We start from the raw sequence: 18417 nt of genomic DNA on the forward strand, positions 1-18417 counted from the left end.
TGGGGAGATGGAGAGTTGTTAACCCTGTCTCCTTCCTCATGTCCCCTCCAGAGGCAATACATGTTATAAGACCGAAACACTGCCGCATACATCCCATCTGAATAATAGCTCTATCCACCACACTCAGTTCCTTTACATAATGCCCTAGACTAATGTATTTTCTAGTGCCAAACTATTTCTGAAATATTGAATAAGTAGAAAGATTTTCAGGGCACTCTAGTATATTTGGACTGGTTTTATGTGGTATTCCAGTCCTAACTTTCACTATCCACTTCTACTTCTGTTAATGGTTTATCATAGTGGTCTAGAAATTCTGGTTTTCAGAGTTTATTTAGCAGCTACACCTTCAATGTGCTAGGAATGGCTACTGTGGGGAGGAAAGAAGACATCTAGAACCTCACATACAGGCTAAGGGTTATTGCCGTGAAGTTCAAAGGAAATTTTATGTCCCCTTAAAATTAGTCTGGAGTAACCAGCATCTTTTGGGTCTGGGGCATAACCGTCTTATTCCAGTCATTTGCCACACTTGACTTTCATCCCTGAATCTATGGAGGAGGTGTAAGGGAAAGGACACTGAGCCAAGGCTCCCAAAGGGTCAGGTTATGTCAAAGCAGTTAGTGGCTAAGTGCCAGTGAGACAGAGGGTGAGAAAGCAGCAAACCACAAGGAAAGAACTTGCTTACACAGCACACCCAAGAGCAAAGCACAGCTGATGCTGCGTCTCCTCCAGAGAGATACATGAACAAGCCCTTCTGTGCTCATATCCTATAAAGACTTGTACCCCTGACTAGTCCTATGGTGCTATCCATCCTTGCTCTTAGTCAGCTGTGCCCAGCCAATGCTCAGTGGCCACAGCACTGAGTTTGGTTGGGGTTGTCTGCTTGTCTGGGTGAATTTCTTTTACTCCACATTTGTATACTGTAAAACCATCACAGGGAATTCCTCTAAAATCACCTGCAGAAAGAGTCACAGTGGAGCAAATAACACAGGCCTAGAGGTAAAACCAAAAAGCAGAGCTTTGGTGGGAAATGCACTCCTTGTAGCTCTGTTCCAAGCCTATTTTAGAGGTGTATCATTTGTTCATTTATGTATAAAAGACATAAATGCATCCAGACATTTTTGGAGATGTGTTTATCAATGCCAAGTTAGCACAAGGGTTTCTAGCACTCTGTAGTACTACAGCTATTTAAAGAGCATCAGCATCCTCTAGCTACGCAGTATAGCAAAGACAACGGACACAGAAGCATTTCCATGGTTGTTCATATATAAGTGATAAAGGATATATAGGACCTTTTGACGGAGCAGCTGCTCACATTGGGCACGGGAGATGTTACCAGCATACCACCTGCAAAGAGAAATATTTGGCTTATTATTGACAGGCTAATTTCTGAATAAGGCACAGCAGACACATGAAAAATGCTAGACATTGTAAATATTTTCAAAACGACTTTTAAAACCCACAGGGTAGACTTGGGACTTGTCCACTGCATGTGTGATTTTAGGACATGAGGTAAAAGGAAAAACACTAGTTCCCATCTGCTTCCTCTCATCCAGTGGGTCTCCTCGCCCTGAAATATCTGGGCACACTCTGTGACTCTGACTTCTTACAGTAACTCCTTAGAGAAGGATCCGGCTGCACTAAAGCTCTGCCAGGAGCTCCGTCTCCTGCAGACCATGACACATCTGTCTCCCTAAAAGTGGGGAGGTGCATAATTCCCCTCTAACCTTGAACCTTATGGTTGTCATAATGTTTAAGTAAACTGAGAGATCCCAAGTGGACGAAACAAGCCAAATATGCTATGGCAGATCAGTTCAGGGAGCTCCAATGTGGTCTTTTTAATAGCAGTTCACTTTTAAGAAGCATCCCTTTATTAGCTGATTTTTCTAAATGACTTTTTTGTCTGAAAGCAAATACATTCACACTTTTGGAAGTCTGTAAGCAGTGATGTTGCTGATCACAATACCTATAATTATTATCATTATTAGGACAGACATAAATAGGATGCCATTGCTTTTGGTATAGTGGATGTTTGAAGTTCAAAGACAATCTCTGCCCGAAGAATCTTTTGGTTCTCATGAAGACTTTCTATATACTCACTCATGCTTAGCAATACTCTGCTCTTCTGCCAACATCTGTTCAGTGACACTGGAGTTTTCCCTGCAAAAACAAAAAAAACTTGCTGCAATTGTGAAAGACTAGTTGTGAAGAATACCTTTCTTGGGTTAAAAGTCATACTACACATATTTTTTTGAGTAGTTATATCATGGTCTAAGGTGAATATTTCAAAAAGTTGAGACATATTTAATTGTTTGGATTTTTTATGACTTGGTAATCACTTATACAGCGTTTCTCCTCTACTGTGCAATGTGTTGGAAAGCCAAATATTCTTAGTGCATGCTGGAACAGGCAACGAAACTACACATCCCTTTAGTGACCTTATGAAGAGATTGCATCTACTTTTTCAAAATTTACATGGAAGATTTCCAAAACTGCACAACCCTAGACTTTCCAAATAGATGTTCTTAACGTGACCAACAACAGAAGGAGTTCACGTAGCAGAAAAAGAGACCTCTAAAATAACTTCTCGTGCAGAAATAATAATGTTTCTTATTTATGCTGTCTTTTACAGGATACAATAAGAGTAGGGTTTTTTAAGGAAACCTCTGAACCTTGTCCAGCATGGTTTACTATGAGACAATCTGTTATGTTTCTGTGAGATTTTCATTCAAATACTTACACATACATTTAATGCTTACAATGTTGTGTCATCTTACTAAAAAGGAAAAGATGGGTCTGATGTATCACTTTGACAGACCTGGAGTCCCTTTGCCCTGTATTGGACTACTCACATACACAGAAAGGCACGAGAATGCTAACCAGGCAGATTCAATGCTGAAATAAGAGCACAAAGATTGAAATCCCAGCATCATTGAAGTCAGTGGCAAAATCCTATTGATTTAGATGAAATCAGGATTTTCAACCGATGTTTTTTGCATTAATGTATGAGTCAAGAAGACAAATTGTATCTGATTCTATACCTTTCAGGAAACATTATGCTTAGGACTCAGAAAGTTATTTAAAAAGAAAAATATTCCAGAAATATTGCCTAATCTTTACTAGAGTGGTGAGGAAAACGTTTAAGCAGTTGACGGCTGTGTATTGATTCACCTTAGCTCATCATCATTCAGAGATAACTTTCTCAAGTAAGAGCTCGGTACGAAACCTTCATTCCTGCAAAATAAACAGTTCACAGTTTAGCTATCATACATGACTGCATCTTCAATTTGGTCACTTAAAATAGGAAAAGGGATTAATCAGAGAGTCGCATTTTGGAATGCCATAAACAGAAATGCTTGTGGTTAAAACATTTCTGCTTTTACTTACTATGTAGAAAAATACATAAGTAATTTGTTTTTAAAAATTACATTTCAATGAAGTACTCTTTTTGCTAGTCATTGAAATGGTTTCCTCCTCCGTGATTGGTTTCATCATATGCAATATTGGAGCAGCTGTTCAACAATATCATTACATGCCATCTCAGTTGCTGTCATGGGTTCCAGCAGAGTATCCAAGAATGAACACAGAAAGTCAATAGTAGGCTCAGCACTCTTCCCAACACAATGCCAGATGCAACTGAGAAGCTAAGCTAAGTGAATATGGACAGCTGAGCTACCACTTAAAGCAACTGGCAGCATGGCACGTTGGACCTAAGTTATGGGGGCCAACGGGCATCTGTAGTTGTAAGGGGGTGGGCTGTATGCTGCGCCCATCAGAAAAATAAATAGGAGGGATCAATTGTGTATTTGAATATGGATGGATGCAGAAAGGAAGAGGTTTTTTTAAGAGGTCTCAGTAGAGCGAGAAGAAAATTGAGAGTGCTTGAAAACAGGTGAAACAGGTAACTCCTGATGTTTGTTCATACCACATTCAAGAAAATGAGATCTTCAATTTTTTTTTCAAGCAGAATTTAAAGGTTTCATTGTCATGTATGCATGACTTGTCTGTACAGAATCAATAATTCAAAAGTCTTAGTTGCTCAAGCCAAAGAAAAAACTGTAAATGTTCCCCTTTGCTCTTGATTTCTCTCTGCTTTGTTCATCCTAGAGCCCTCTACTCAGTATCTATAAGCAGAGCTTCCTGCATCATATGCTTTTACATTGCCATAAACAGTCCAGTGAAGGCATTTAAGAGCATATCTCAGCTTACTAATTTATTATTGTCTTTGAGTTGCAGGGATTGTGTGCTGCTTTCTTCATCCAGAACACTATGACAGTCTTGTGAGTTATAAAGTGCAGACACTTTACCTTAAGTTAAGGTTGTTTTATTTGTTGTTTTCCTTGCAGTTGTAAACTTAATCAGTAAATTATGAGTGGACCAGGTAATTTCATTCTGTTTCAAAGCAGCTTGGGCATCCCCTGGCTCAAAAATTCTTCCCTTCCACAATTCTATCAAGTACATAAAATCAAACTCAGCTAGTATCCATCATGAGACAGACCAGGAATCTTATCTCTTCCAGGCAGCTTCTGTTTGCTGCACTGCCTTTGTCTCCAGTGTACTCCTAAAGCTGTTTCTCATTTAATAACTTGGGAAGGGACTAACTTTTCTGCCCCAGCTGGATATTAATCAAAAATATTTTATTTTAAGTTGCTGAAGGGGATTCCTCCACTTGTGAACCTCTAAGAAAATAATTAAACTCTTCTCTACTGCGCAGGATGGGGGTGCTCTGTCCCTGTGGAAAAGTATTGCTAAAGCTGGGGAGAGACTGAAGTAAGAAGTGGTTTGTGCTTCAGCAGTTCTCACTGGTCTCCCTGATGTCACTGCTACTGCAGTAGTAACGGTGATTGTCTGAAAATGGTTTAGTGCAAATGAGAGGCAACATTTGTGAGGAGAAATTGTATCTTTTTATGCGCTTAAATTAAATAGTTGGAAAAAATGGACAGCTTCTGTATACACAAGCCTTTCTTCAGGCACATTTTAAAATTAAGGCCACTGGGTACTATCTTAGTATACTAGGCAGTGACTGTTGTGAATCTTACCCAACCTGGCAGCCAAGGAAGATAATGAAAATGGAGTTGCACAGAAGAAAATGAGGCGTTTAGAGCAAGGTTTAAAAGCTATTAAGGTAATCCTAACACAGATCCTGAAAGGTACCAGGACTGCCTGCAGTCTTGTCTATGAAGATAGGATATGTGGAAGACCATGGCCGTGGAACAAAAATATTCTGCAGTGTATACTTACCCCTCCAAGTCCCTTACTTTCCACCAGTCAGAATCACCCTCTTGCAATACATAGTACTTGTCGCTTCTGACAAGCCGGAAAGCTGAAGTTCCTTCGGGCTCATAGTTGCATTGGGCCACAGCCATTTTCAGGACTGACTTGTCTGGTGATAGCACCTGAGGCAGGTTTCTATGCTTCCGCTTTTGAAGACAGAGGGAATAAAATGATAAGTAGGTACAGCACAGGGTACAGTAAGAAATAACATGACACGTACATGTTTGCTTATATCTTCAACAATTATAATGACATTAGGCAAATTAATCAAAGCTAAGAAGATGGACACAGACAAGCAATGTTTTCCTCATCCATTTAGAAGCGTAATCCGGTAATTGTTGTCCACATTTGTGAGACAGGTGAGAACAGAACCAAGATCCATCATAATAACACCAGAAGCAATTAACTCTCAGTGGAGGCTGACACTGCTGTAATAGGAAGCTCTCATTACCAGAATTCTGTGATAGACTTAATTTGTATCAAAAGCCTGACACCTATCTGAAGCTGGTACTGCTTAATGAACTGTTGCAATTCATGTGCTTTGGACACCACAAGACCACATTGAGCTTTACTGTAACTAAGTGTGCTGATGTCCTGTTGTATCAAAATACCCCATCACAGCATTATAAAATAACTGTTTTTTTGAACGGCATTTGATCAATAGTAATGTCACCATAAAGCGCAACAAGCATAAGTCATTTGTTACTGCTAATCACTGAAAGCAAAACCCTATGCTAACTCTAAGTTGTTCCGTTTCCTTACCATGTTTTATTGATGTTACTCTGCTAAGCATGTTGGATATGAAGAATCCCACTCCTTGGTGCCTACTTTTTCCTGTGCAGAGTTAAACAAGTGTAGGCATGTAACTATAGGATGCATCTTACCCAGCTTTGACCTGTGTCTTCATGTGAAATATGTCACCCTACAGAAGTGTCTACCTCTCATCACTGATTGTTGAGGAATTGTACACAAATGACTTGGATGAGAAGCCTGACATTCAAGTTAGGTGACATCAGTCAAATCATGGGCAAAAGAGCATCTAAAATTAAGGAACTGAAATACATTTAGAAATCCTGGAAATGTCATAACTGAGAAAATCCAGACATCACAATTCTTTAAGAGAAGAGAAAACTACACTTGAAACACTGACAGCAAAGGATGAGGGAAAATAAGAAAGCCTTAGGACAAAAGGCTCTAAATGCCACCTATTTATTATTGAAAACCACTGTAATGCAATGCCAGGGAAGAATGCCAAGTGTCCTGAAGCAGGCTGTGATTCCTTTAAATCAAGTCCAAGTGACCATGGCATTGTATGTTTCCTTGTTTTCTCTTTATTGACATTTCTTTACTTAATTTAAATAAGGAGAAACCAAAGATCCTAGTGAATGCCTGACTCAGTCCCCTGAGTCAGGAGACGCACATGATCTCTTCCTGCAAACACACAAAGTCTCAATCTGATCTCACCAGGATCCAGTGGAGATACTCATTCTTAAAGAGGTATCACAGCAAAGTCCTCCTCATTTGATTAGAATTAGGTCTGTCACTCATCAAGAACTACTACTTGAACCCAATAAGGGTGGTTCCTCTTGCCATATCTGACGATAAATGGAAAAGAACTTATAGCTTGAGGGCCTGTGTTAGGCAGGATTCAAGTCTTAGGCTACCTGTTTGCTTTGTGGAATAATGACAGAACTCGAGTTGCTTGCAGCTGCCAGAAAGATAGAGAAAGTTATAATAGAGATTAAATTGTTTTCTTTTTAAAGCATCTAGTGATGTTAGAGCAAGTTGATATTCAGTAAACGTGTTTACGAACTCCTGTGCACCTCTGAGTTTTGGCCTTGGTAATTTTTGGAGACCAAATTGTTCTTTCTTAGTTTCCTGTGTTTTGCTTACAGAACAATCAAAGTGTCTTCTTCTGATGGAGCTTTCTTTTTGTGTGAACAGAAGAAAGTGCAAAGGATTGGCTAAAGTAAATGGCAGAAAGAGTTATGATCACAGAAATTAATTTTGCTTTGTCCAATCTGCCAGGGAAAAGAACCAGCCAAAGATGAGCACATCAGATTTGCATCTCTTTGGGTTTCACTGCTGGATGTGTATTTGTCTGTTGCAATATTCTGGATGGATCCATCTGCAACCTGGTACTGATTTATATCTTGATTTTTGTCCATACATACAGCTTTCCATTTCCAGCATTGGCTGAAAGCCCCAAAGCATTTCCTACTAATAACTAAGTGGATCTTATTATTTCCTTTATGCTGGCAGTGATATTATTGTGGATTTCATATTGATGACCATACCAATGTCATCTAGAGAACTGTAGGTGACAGTCTGACTTCAGCTGTGATGTGCATAGGGGGAAGGGCTACCATCCGCTGAACTGCACCCCTGCCGTACAGTTGGAAGCATGTGCTGGATCACTTCAGCTTCCATAAACCTTGTCCAATATATAAGCATGAGAAGATATGTGTATGCACTCAATGGACTTCTGTGATCTGATCTACTGCGGTATCGGTCTGACCTACATGAACCATTTGCCATTGCAGTGGCTTCCAGGCCCCAGCAGAGGTCAAAGTGTTTCTCAGGCAGGAACCTCCTGCTTCCTGCTGTTATCAAAGCACAGGGCAAGTGCCCACTGGTTCCCACGAAGGGACCTTTGTGCCCACTGTTCTTTGTAATGGCATCACTCTTTAGGAACCAGCTCCTCTGTGGGATAGTAGAGGTATAACGCCAAACCACCAAGAGGGACAGGGGCATCAAAGGTGCAGGATGTAAGTGTGCAAAAGTAATGTCTTATGCAAAATTTAATGCCTCTAGTCAGTTATGCCTACATGCAAAAGTAATGCCTCTGGGCAGTTGGGAAGAAAGCAAGGAAGCGAGACTTGCAGAGGCTGGAGAGGTGAGGGACATGAACTGAGACAGGCGGAAGGAAGGCTGGGGGGTACGGTGGTACCTCTGATGATCGCACTGAGTAGATGAAAGGGCAAAATAAAAATGTGCTGAGAGCTTACAGAAGTAGCTCTGTGACCAAATATAGACTGTTCCTCAGCATGAGCAGTCAGTATTAGCCTTCTTAACCTGATTATATCATATGGCTTGGGAAAATGAAGTCAAGTTGTTCTAACCAGATGTGGTAGTTATTATATCTGCACTTACTGAATCTGTTTTAGAAGTACCCATCTGAAAACTGTCATGTCCTTGCTTTTTAAATTTCCCTTTCAAAATACCTTCTGTGAATTCAAGCAGATAATAATAATAAATCATAAAGGCCTAGCAGAAGCCAGCATGTTCAGCAGCAGATTTGCATGACTGATGATCTCTCCAGATAGACAAAGCATCTCCTGATGGAAGCCAGGCAAAACAGACCGAGGTATTCAAAACAAGTTATGCTGCTGCATATTTACAATGCTATTACTTTCAAATCTCGTGATGAGAAAAAATGTCAAAAGGTTCTTTGTTCATAGCTTCTTTCTAAGGCTTTATTATTATTTTTCTTAAAGCTCCATTTTACATCTCTTGTGGTATTATCTTCTGTCTATTGATAATCTGTGTGTTTCTTAAAGGCCTGGCTGTTCACATCAACTGCATACACAAAAATTCCAGCTATTTTTTCTTTTTCATTAAATTACTTTCTGATTAACAGAGAGAAGCTAGGAAACAGATCCAGACTGTATTCTAAAGATACAGAACAGAAGACAAATTAAAATACAGCAGGAAACACAGATTTAAAAATCCTGTGATTTGAAACGCAATCGTTTAATTCGGAGGAGGCTGGGGTAACGATCTGTGAATACACAGATGGACCATATTGTTAGTCTTGTTTGAAATAAATAGAAGCATCATAGCTTAAACCACTTTGTTCTCTTCTGTTCTCTTGTCAGTTACCTCCTTTCCACCTACAAACCTCAATAATTAGGCTAGGCAGTAAAATTAAGGTCAAAGATGCCACTATTGCCATTGTATTTGTACAGGAGGTGACAGATGAGGAAATAAGCATAGAATTGAATCTTCCAGTCTTGCTTTTATTTTTAACCCTGCCAACTATTGCCCTTCATCAGGCGACTGCTGTACTAGAGGACTCAGGCTGAATTGAGCACGAGCAGTGCCTTTTGGCATCCTGGTGTCCTGTTTTTCTCTTTGTGTTTGTGAAAGCCTAGCTTTCTCAGGTGGACAGTAAGGCTCCGTGGGTGCTGGTGGGAGACCACACTCTTGGGTTTCCATCTGATATAAAGTCAAGATGTGCAAGAGCACATAAAAAGCTCAGATGCACTTCCCAATTCATTAACTTAGAGGCTGCCTCCGTAGAGTTGGGCTAAACAGACCTTCCTAACCAGCCATCTGTACTCCTGACCCAACCCTCTGGGGGCACAGCTTGGGATTTGCCAGAGACATTTGCAGTTCATCCACCATTTCTCACCCACCTAAAGCAGGTATATTTGTTCACACCTTCTGTTACAATGTTTGCTCCAAGTACTATGAGCACCACTTTCACTGGGGAGGGTGCTGGAGGGGAGTTTTTGTCATCTCTAGGAATGGGGACCTCCTACACACTAGGGAGCTAATTTTGATGGCATTCCCTGATCCCACTGGAAATAAGTGTGTAAAGTAAAAGACATCACTACAACGTCTGTAACCAGTACTGCCATCGCATGTTAAAGTGACCTGAATGTGGCTGAGACTTTCCCAGTTTGCCATTTACAGCACGTGGGAGAGGGAGATGAGTCCTTCCCTTTGACATGCTGGTGGACACAAGGAAGCTGAAGCTGCACTGCAGATTAGAGGTCCACATCATCTTCCACTGAGTGGCAGTTTGCAATTCGCCATTTCCATCCCACAACCCTCCCAGGTCTTTCCCTGTATCCAGATACTCAAATGTTTTCACCTACCAGTGTCTGAGGGACTGGAGGCAGTGGTTTCACAGACCCGGTTGTGCAACACAGAGTCACATCTAGGAGAGAGGGAGAATCAAACTAAAAAACCATGAATTTAAGTAAGGTTTTCTCTCTTGAGGCTTTGCCATTTGCAGATCTATGCAGTGGCAGCAACAGCATCATGCCAGCTGACATTTCACCTCCCTGAGCTATCAACTTGCTTTACCTCTGTATTTTCCAACCTTCTCTTAATTCAAACACCACCTCAATATCTTTAAAAACCCCATCAGCCATTGTTTTCATCTACGCCAAAATACAAATTCAGGTAAATATGTGTTTGTGTTTAGCTCTGTGGTTTTCCCAGTTCTGCTAGCTTATTTGATTACACGTAGGGAGAAACATGTATATGCTTTATTTTTATTCTGTTTTTTGAAATGGTTTCATTGAAACTTTTAATCTGTGAAGCAGTAATTAAGAAATACTTCTTTCAGTTACCCCGTGGTTACAAGACTGAGGCTGTCTGCAGTCATCCCTGCACAGACAGTCTCCCTGTGCTCCATACATGTCTGTTAGCAAGCTCAGGAATGTATTTAGGAACAAATTTAGAGTAGATACGGCACATTATCCTGCATGCATTATTATCTCAGGCATAAACAAAACATTCAATATACAAAAACCTCTTTTTAATTTGTCTCTTAGCTAAGCCATCCATGACTGGTAATGAGGTATTTCCTTGTCCTTGCCACTGAATGGGGGTTTCATGGTCTTATTTGCTTTTATAACAAGTGGTTTTGAAGCTATACAAAGCTATTCAAATTACTGTTACAAATCAGCTGACAACTCTTTACATTATTTAGTGTTCCATAAAGATGAAACCTGTTGTAATAGTAGATAAGCCTATATTATTAATTTCAAAGTTCAAAAGTAAATGCTATATTGCTACAGGCAGTCTCACACATATAAATCAGGTTCCTAACGGCTCACACCTAATTTCGGGTTCATACTTTTTTGTTTGTGACTGCAAATGCTTAAGACCAAGGTTCAATCATGACTGAAACCAGTGGATCTTACAGTGCTCTGATTCCAGATACTCAAGCTTTAAAAGGATGAAGCCCAAATCGTCATAAACTGCTTTTCCCTCTCCCAAAATTGGCATTTCACTGTTAAGCAACACTGTTAAGTACACAGACATGCGGCAATTCCCTTCTGAAAATGTGAAACCTAGGAGGGTACCACTTTATAAATTTTCCTCTCTCAGTCTTTCCAGATAAAAGCTAAAATCCCTAAATAATTGTGATGAAGTTCTACAAAACATACTTTAGAAAAGCATGTTAAAATAAAAAAAGTGCTGCAAGTTAAATCACACTGTTTAGAAAAAAACATATCATTATATATTAACATAAGATTTTTACTTCTATTTAGTTATGAAACTTTATTGTGTTACATTCATTCATACACACTCTTGTGCTGAACTTCTATTGTTCCTACCCACTCAGCTTATGGAACCTCACCACTAGAAGGGTCTTACAGCATATTGCTACAATTTAGCTACAGATCTTAAGAATAAGGAGAAAAATAATTCCTTCCGGTTTATTTTGTAGGTAAAACTGTCACAAACTTTTTAATCAAACACAGCAGATATCATTTAGTGTGCTGTTTCCCTCAGTTATACTATAAGCTACAATGTATAGCAGCTATGATGTTTAGCGCATACATGAAAAGGTGTAAGTAGATTAGCTTTTATACTGATTACACTGCCTTATATGTCCATGTGATTTGGCAATATTCTGAAAAACGTCAATGAGACTAATAAAAAAAATAAAAGAACATATTACGTTTCTCCCAAATCGTACATCCAGGGGCTGCTTTACAGGTCTGGTTGCAACAGAGAAACTTCCCGTTGATGAAGAATCCTTTATGATACTTGTTTAGTAAATCAGAATTGTCTTTAATTTCTGGAAAGCACAGAGAAACCAAAGAGAACATGAGAGGCTGCAAGATGGGAATGTTCCTTACGGTCAACAGAGTCTGCTGCACCAGACCCCAGAGTGCTTACTGACTTCTAGCTCTAGACAGGTATCATGGCCACATTTTTATCTCTATACTATATTCCTCTATGCTTCATTGACAACAATAGAGATGTCCTTGAAAAAAAGGAGGAAAATACAAAGGAAAAAGCACTAGCAGTACTGGTTGTCAAAATGGGGTTCAGGTAGGTAAGCACTGTACTAGCCACATCAGGAATGCTTGTGCTCTATTAATCTGCAGTGGTAAAGGCTGAACATATGATAAAAATTTTAAAAAGCCCATGGAAAATACAATAATAGGCTTTATCTTGGCTTATTTCTCACTGAGACTTTCAGCCTTGAAAATTTCTAATCCATTCTTGAAAATGCCATGCATTTCAACCAGTTGATGTTGAAGAATGGATGAGACTGAAAACAGGTGACAAAGTATTGCACAAAATGATGGGGTAGGAGCATTTTCCTATCTCTCCTCATGTTATTTGAATATTTTGGTACACAAAGGAATAGTGTTACCTCTATGCAAAGCTGCAAGCCACCGCTCCCGGCTCTCTTCATTAGCTGCATAGATGTAGAGAAGACCACCCTTGTACACAATCTGGAAGAGGTTGGGAAAGCCAGCATGGTGAGAGTGTACTGCCTGAAAGCATGTTGCTATGAAAAGGGGAAAGGGGAAAGGGACGGGAATGGAAAAAATAGGCTTTGTGGACCCACATCAAACTCCCATAACTTAGTAATTTTTCTCAGAGATCACTTACATTATTGCCATTTCATAGAAATACTTCATATTTCATATAAGGATATTTCATGTAAATAGAATCATAGAATCACAGAATACCAGGTTGGAAGGGACCTCAAGGATCATCTTGTCCAACCTTTCTTGGTAAAAACACAGTCTAGGCAAGGTGGCCCAGCACCCTGTCCAGCTGAATTTTAAAAGTGTCCAATGTTGGGGAATCCAGAGCTTCCCTGGGGACATTGTTCCAATGGCTGATTGTTCTCAGTGTGAAAGGGGGAAAATCTGAAGAGAAGTAAAAGAGAGCATCTGTCATCCATTTCAGTGGCCATGACAGTGTCCAATTGGAATCTCTCCAGGAGTAACTTGTACCCATTGCTTCCCATCTTTTCTATGTGATTCCATGTAAAAAGGGAGTCTCCATCCTCTTTGTACCCACCCTTTAAATACTAGAACATGGTGATAAAGTCTCCCCTAACGCTTTTTTTCTCAAGGCTGAACAAACCCAGTTCTCTCAGCCTTTCCTCTTATGGCAGGCTTCCCAATGCTTTGATCATCTTGGTGGCCCTTCTCTGGATCCTCTCCAGCCTGTCCACATCTTTTTTGAATAGCAGGAACCAAAACTGAACACAGTATTCCAGGTGTGGCCTGACAAGTGCTGAGTGGGATAATGACTTCTTTGTCTCTGCTGGTGATGCCCTTGTGGGTGCAATCCAGCATCCTGTTGGCTTGCTTTGCCACAGCAGCACACTTCACTCCTACTAAGCTTGTTGTCCAGCAGGACTTCTAGGTCCCTTTCTACAGAGCTGCTTCCTGTCAGGTAGATCCCAGTCTGTGCCGCACTCCTGGATTATGTTTTCCCAGGGGCAAGAACTTACACTTGTCCTTGTTGAACATCGTAAGGTTCTTGGTAGCCCACTCTTCCAGGCTATCCATGTCTTCCTGCAGGGTGGTTCTTCCTTCCAAAGTGTCCACTTCCTCACTCAGTTTGATGTCACCAGCAAACTCCATCAAGGTACACTGATCCCATCATCCAGACCACTTATGAAGATATTAAACCACGTTGGGCCAATTTCGATCCCTGGGGTAGCCCACATGTGACAGGTTGTCAGTCTGAAAAGGAGCTATTTACCACCACCCTCTGGGTGCGGCCTGCCAGCCAGTTCCCCACCCACTGCACAGACCACTTGTCTAGACTGTAATGCATCAGTTTCTCTAGGAGAAGGCTGTGGGAAACCATACCAAAAGCCTTGGAGATATCTAGGTAGACAATGTCCACTGCTCGCCCCACATCAATGGAGGTTACTTTGTCCTAGAAGGCAATCAGCTTTGTAAAGCAGGAATTTGGCGAATCCGTGCTGGCTTTTCGCAGTCATGTACTTCATTTGACTTGTGATAGCCCCCAGGAAGATTCCTTCCATGACTTTCCCAGGGGCTGAAGTAAGACTGATGGGCCTATAATTTCCTGGATCCTCCTTTAAGGCCTTCTTGTAGATGGGGCTGACATTAGCCTTCTTCCAGTCTTTTGGGACATCCCCTGATCTCCACAACTTCTCAACGATTATGGACAGCAGCTTTGCAATGACGTCAGCCAGGGTGGATAAAGTCAGAGCCCATCAATTTGTAGGGGTCAAGCTCCTGCAATAATTCACATACCAACTCTTCCTTCGCTGATGGAGGTTCTGTGTTTGCATCAACTTGGATTTTTGTTCCCAAGACCTGGGTCCAGCAGTGCTGGTAAAGACAGAGGTGAAGACAGTGTTGAGAACCTCTGCCTCTTCTGTGTTGTTGGTGACTAATTCACCTCTGCTGTTTAACAGCAGGGCAATATTTTCCTTCTGTTTCTACTCGTTGTTTACATACCTGAAGAACCTTTTCTTGTAGTTTTTGACATGTCTGGCCAATTTCAATTCGAGCTGAGCTTTTCTAACTGTATCTCTGCATGCCCTGGTAATGCCCTTGTAGTTCTCAAGGGGTATTTGTCCTCTTTTCCATTTCTGGTACGCTTCTCTTTTGGTTTTGAGCAGACTCATATAAATATGTACTGCCTTAACAAAAGCTATTTGCATCCTAAGGCACAGTTGCAGAAACAAAGGACAGCATAGAATATTTCTAGATGCACCCATCTTCTATGTACAAAAGACCTTATAGCCCCCATGTAAACTCTTTCTTTCCGCTTCAGTTTTTCCAGACTCATATTCCAGCTTTTGGCTGGTGTTACACAAGGCCAGACCAAATGCTAACCAAGGCCAGGAACCTGTCTCTGACAGCATCCAGTAACAATACTGAGGCAGAGTATGTGCTCAGGGCAGCTGTACAGTCATCAAGGAATCCTGATCCAAAGGTGATGCATATATACTTTATACTCAAATACCTTTGAGAGGTATTTTTTTCCTGTGAATTAGTTCAGTTGCCTTTTTAAGCAAATAACTACAACATCCTGCATAAAGTAGCCCTACAGCTTAGCTACATAATATGAACGGTGAGCTTCCTTTGCTTATTTTCAGGCTATCTTCTGCTAGATTCATTTGATGCCTACCTAATAATTACTAAGGTCTACTTTGTGTTTTGGACGATGTTTAGTACCGAGTTGATGTGTGTATGTGCGTGTCTGTGTTGTCAGGGTTTCATTTCCCTGTGTACATTTCCTTTCACTCATCTACACTGAATTTCAAATGCCACTTTATTGCTTTTGTTTATGAGACTGAAGAGCCCTCGTTATTAAATGTGTACTCCCACTGGTAAGTATACACGACTGATCAATTTGCTTCCTGTCTCTTTATTTAGTTAAATGCTGGAGCCCTGTGAGCTTTTCTCTTTAACATGTTATCTGTCCAATTTCTTAGTCATTGTCAAGTCTCTCCTTTGACCTCTCTTCAGTTTACAACATCTTTCTTCAATTATAGTCACCAGAACTAGACACAATATTCTCCTGGTGATCACAGCAGTGTCAAAACATATTGAGTGCTTTTACTCAATATGTGCCTGCTTCCATGTCCAAGGATGCCATTAGCTCCTTTGGCCACAGCATCACACTGGGAATTTATGTTCAGCTGTCATGATCCTAAAGTCCTCTTTAGAGATACTGTTTCCTGGAACAGACTCTTCCATCCTGTAAAGACAGCATACTCTTTTTTCCTCACTTAACTGAATTATGCTCTCCTGACATAAATACAGTAATTTAATATAAATGTGTCATTCAGTGCCACAAAACTGGGGGAGAGAGAAGGGAAAAGAAGACCGGAATGACACCTAGGATCAACCAGGCAGTGAAATATTAAGTATCTCTCATGAGGTTGCCCTTGGGCATGGCAATTATTGCAGGGTCATGAATTAAACAGCTCTGTTGTTCACCCTAGCAGCCTACTGCTTGTAGTTGCGCTGTTTGGCAGAGGCACTCCAGAAGGGGATCTGTGGCCACTTCTTACACCTGCGTCTCCCACTGCCCATAGAATTGAGACTGATGGAGGCTCTAGGAGGAACCTGAGCTGGGCAACTGAAACAGATGAAAGGCAGCAAATCTGAATTTATGTTTTTCTCATCACATTCAATTATTGAACATGTGTAGTGCTTAGTGCAGCTGCATCTTCTGATACATGCACAAAGGATAGCCTTGGATTTCCTGACTGTGGCACATTTGAATGGTAATCAGGCAGTCAGGGGTCAAATCCTGCACTTGGTATTGAGGCAAAAAAAAAAGTGGAAAAACACAGTGAGAACTAAAATAAAAATTTTTAAGTGCTTAATTCTGCCTTAAAATAAGTGATAATCACATAGTGTTGTGATGTATATATTCCAGAACCTATTAAAGTAAGTATCATCTGATAGACCTTTCAACATAAAAGAAACAAGATTCGACCTAAATTCTATCATAGTCAATGAAAAACATTTCAGCAAAGTCACAACTTCAGTAATAGGGACTGATACTCTCTTTGCTGTAAATATCTGTAGCACTTAGCAGTATCACGTATCACCACTCAGGGTAGGAATGATCAGTGTACCCTTACAATGACTGGAAGATTTCACATGAAATGTAACTGAAACAGATTTCATAGCTAACCTGAAAAGGATATTGTCTCGCAGGAGGTGCTGATTCCTCAAGATTCACTGTCTCAACACATCGGATTTTCTCAATCTCAATTGATCCCCTTTTGCTTCCTTTTTTCTAAGAGGGAAAAAACACAACAGACTGTAAACCAATGTTAACAAAATATAAAGTCGTTTAGTTTGAGTATTTTGTGCGATTTCATGTTTCAAGCTGGATAAGCCATAGCTTCAGGTTTGTTAAACTTTACAAGAAAGGTAGTAAAACACCTCCTTGGTATCCTACCTGCATCTAATATATTGATCAAGTTCATTTTTAAGTCAGTTACAAGAATTACAGGACACAGCCCTATATCTGAGAAAACATCTGCTGCAACTGCAGGAGTATAAGGCAGAAGGGGGGAACTGGGAGGAAAAGAAGAATTAAGAGGAATTAAGAGGAAAACACTTTCAGTGAAAACCAGAAGCCTATCTGTGGCATTCATAATTTTGTTAAGGTAATGGAGCTTGTTCTGACTGAGCCCTGCAATTTCCTTATGGGATGTAACTCACAGGAGCAGTCCAAACGTATTAAAAGGAGCAACAACTTTAAAATAAGTTGCCTGGGACGTATATTTGCATTCCTGACAGGAGATATGCTGAGTGAAAAGCCACACTTGTGTGATACACAGTCACTCCTTAGGAAACAAGGATAGTTTAACCATCTGCTTTGTGCAGCTGAGGGATGCGATGATGAACTAATTATGCCTCATACAAGTAACTTCTGAAGCCAGTTATTTACATCTGTTCAGAGGGAAGCTTGAACGAGGAAAACATCCCTATTCAAGGCGGTGTGTAAACATATGCCAATGTTAATTACTTGCTTAAGTTCTCTTCGGAAGGACACAAACAGATGCTCAATAGTAAGCACGACTGTAGGAGTTGTGCTGAAGAGAGACACCCTTAAGCCCGCGGCTAAGTGTTTTCCTCAGCCTGAAACTATACCCTACAATTCTACTCAAAACAAAGTACACCTGCTGTTCTAACACATGGTGTCTAATCAAGTTGCACAGAAGAAAACCAGAGGATTAAGGTGACACTGGAAAATGTCAGAACAGTTTACTTTAAAAAAAAATATTTCTTACCCCCTTGTCATATTCATAGTAAGAAAGTGTTGATTTCGTCAGAACAAACAACCTTTTCTTGTAATTAATTGGTGATATTTTTTTCTTCTGTTGTGACTTTTTTAAAAGAAGTTCTTCTAGAATTGTTTTCTTCTCCATTATATTTCCCTAAAAGAACATCATAGCTACTTTTATTACTACTATTAATAAACATAACACCAGCTATAGAAACTGTAATAATGAATATATTAAGAGTCATTGTCCTCTATATTTTTTATAAAATATTATAGTAATATATAGTTACAAAACATGCGTTTAATACCGCTTAAAAAAATGAGGTTGTTTAGCTTATTCATTCAGTAAAAACAATT

General features: G+C 40.2%; 1 protein-coding gene across 1 annotated transcript in view; it reads right to left on the reverse strand.

Annotated features, from left to right (window-relative positions):
* The window catches only part of BMX (BMX non-receptor tyrosine kinase), a 28010-nt gene extending 9805 nt beyond the window's left edge, over nt 1-18205 (reverse strand). The window contains exons 1-9 of the mRNA XM_009889041.1: nt 18068-18205; nt 16960-17064; nt 12680-12761; nt 11975-12094; nt 10155-10216; nt 5239-5417; nt 3169-3231; nt 2098-2157; nt 1290-1344 (exon numbers count right to left, since the gene is read on the reverse strand). Of these exons, the coding sequence (XP_009887343.1) occupies nt 1290-1344; nt 2098-2157; nt 3169-3231; nt 5239-5417; nt 10155-10216; nt 11975-12094; nt 12680-12761; nt 16960-17064; nt 18068-18205 (864 nt within the window). The remainder of the gene's footprint in view (nt 1-1289; nt 1345-2097; nt 2158-3168; nt 3232-5238; nt 5418-10154; nt 10217-11974; nt 12095-12679; nt 12762-16959; nt 17065-18067) is intronic.
* Between the last annotated feature and the right edge of the window lie 212 nt (nt 18206-18417).

This window comes from Charadrius vociferus, unplaced genomic scaffold (assembly GCF_000708025.1).
Source record: "Charadrius vociferus isolate BGI_N301 unplaced genomic scaffold, ASM70802v2 scaffold507, whole genome shotgun sequence".
Lineage (NCBI taxonomy): Eukaryota > Metazoa > Chordata > Aves > Charadriiformes > Charadriidae > Charadrius > Charadrius vociferus.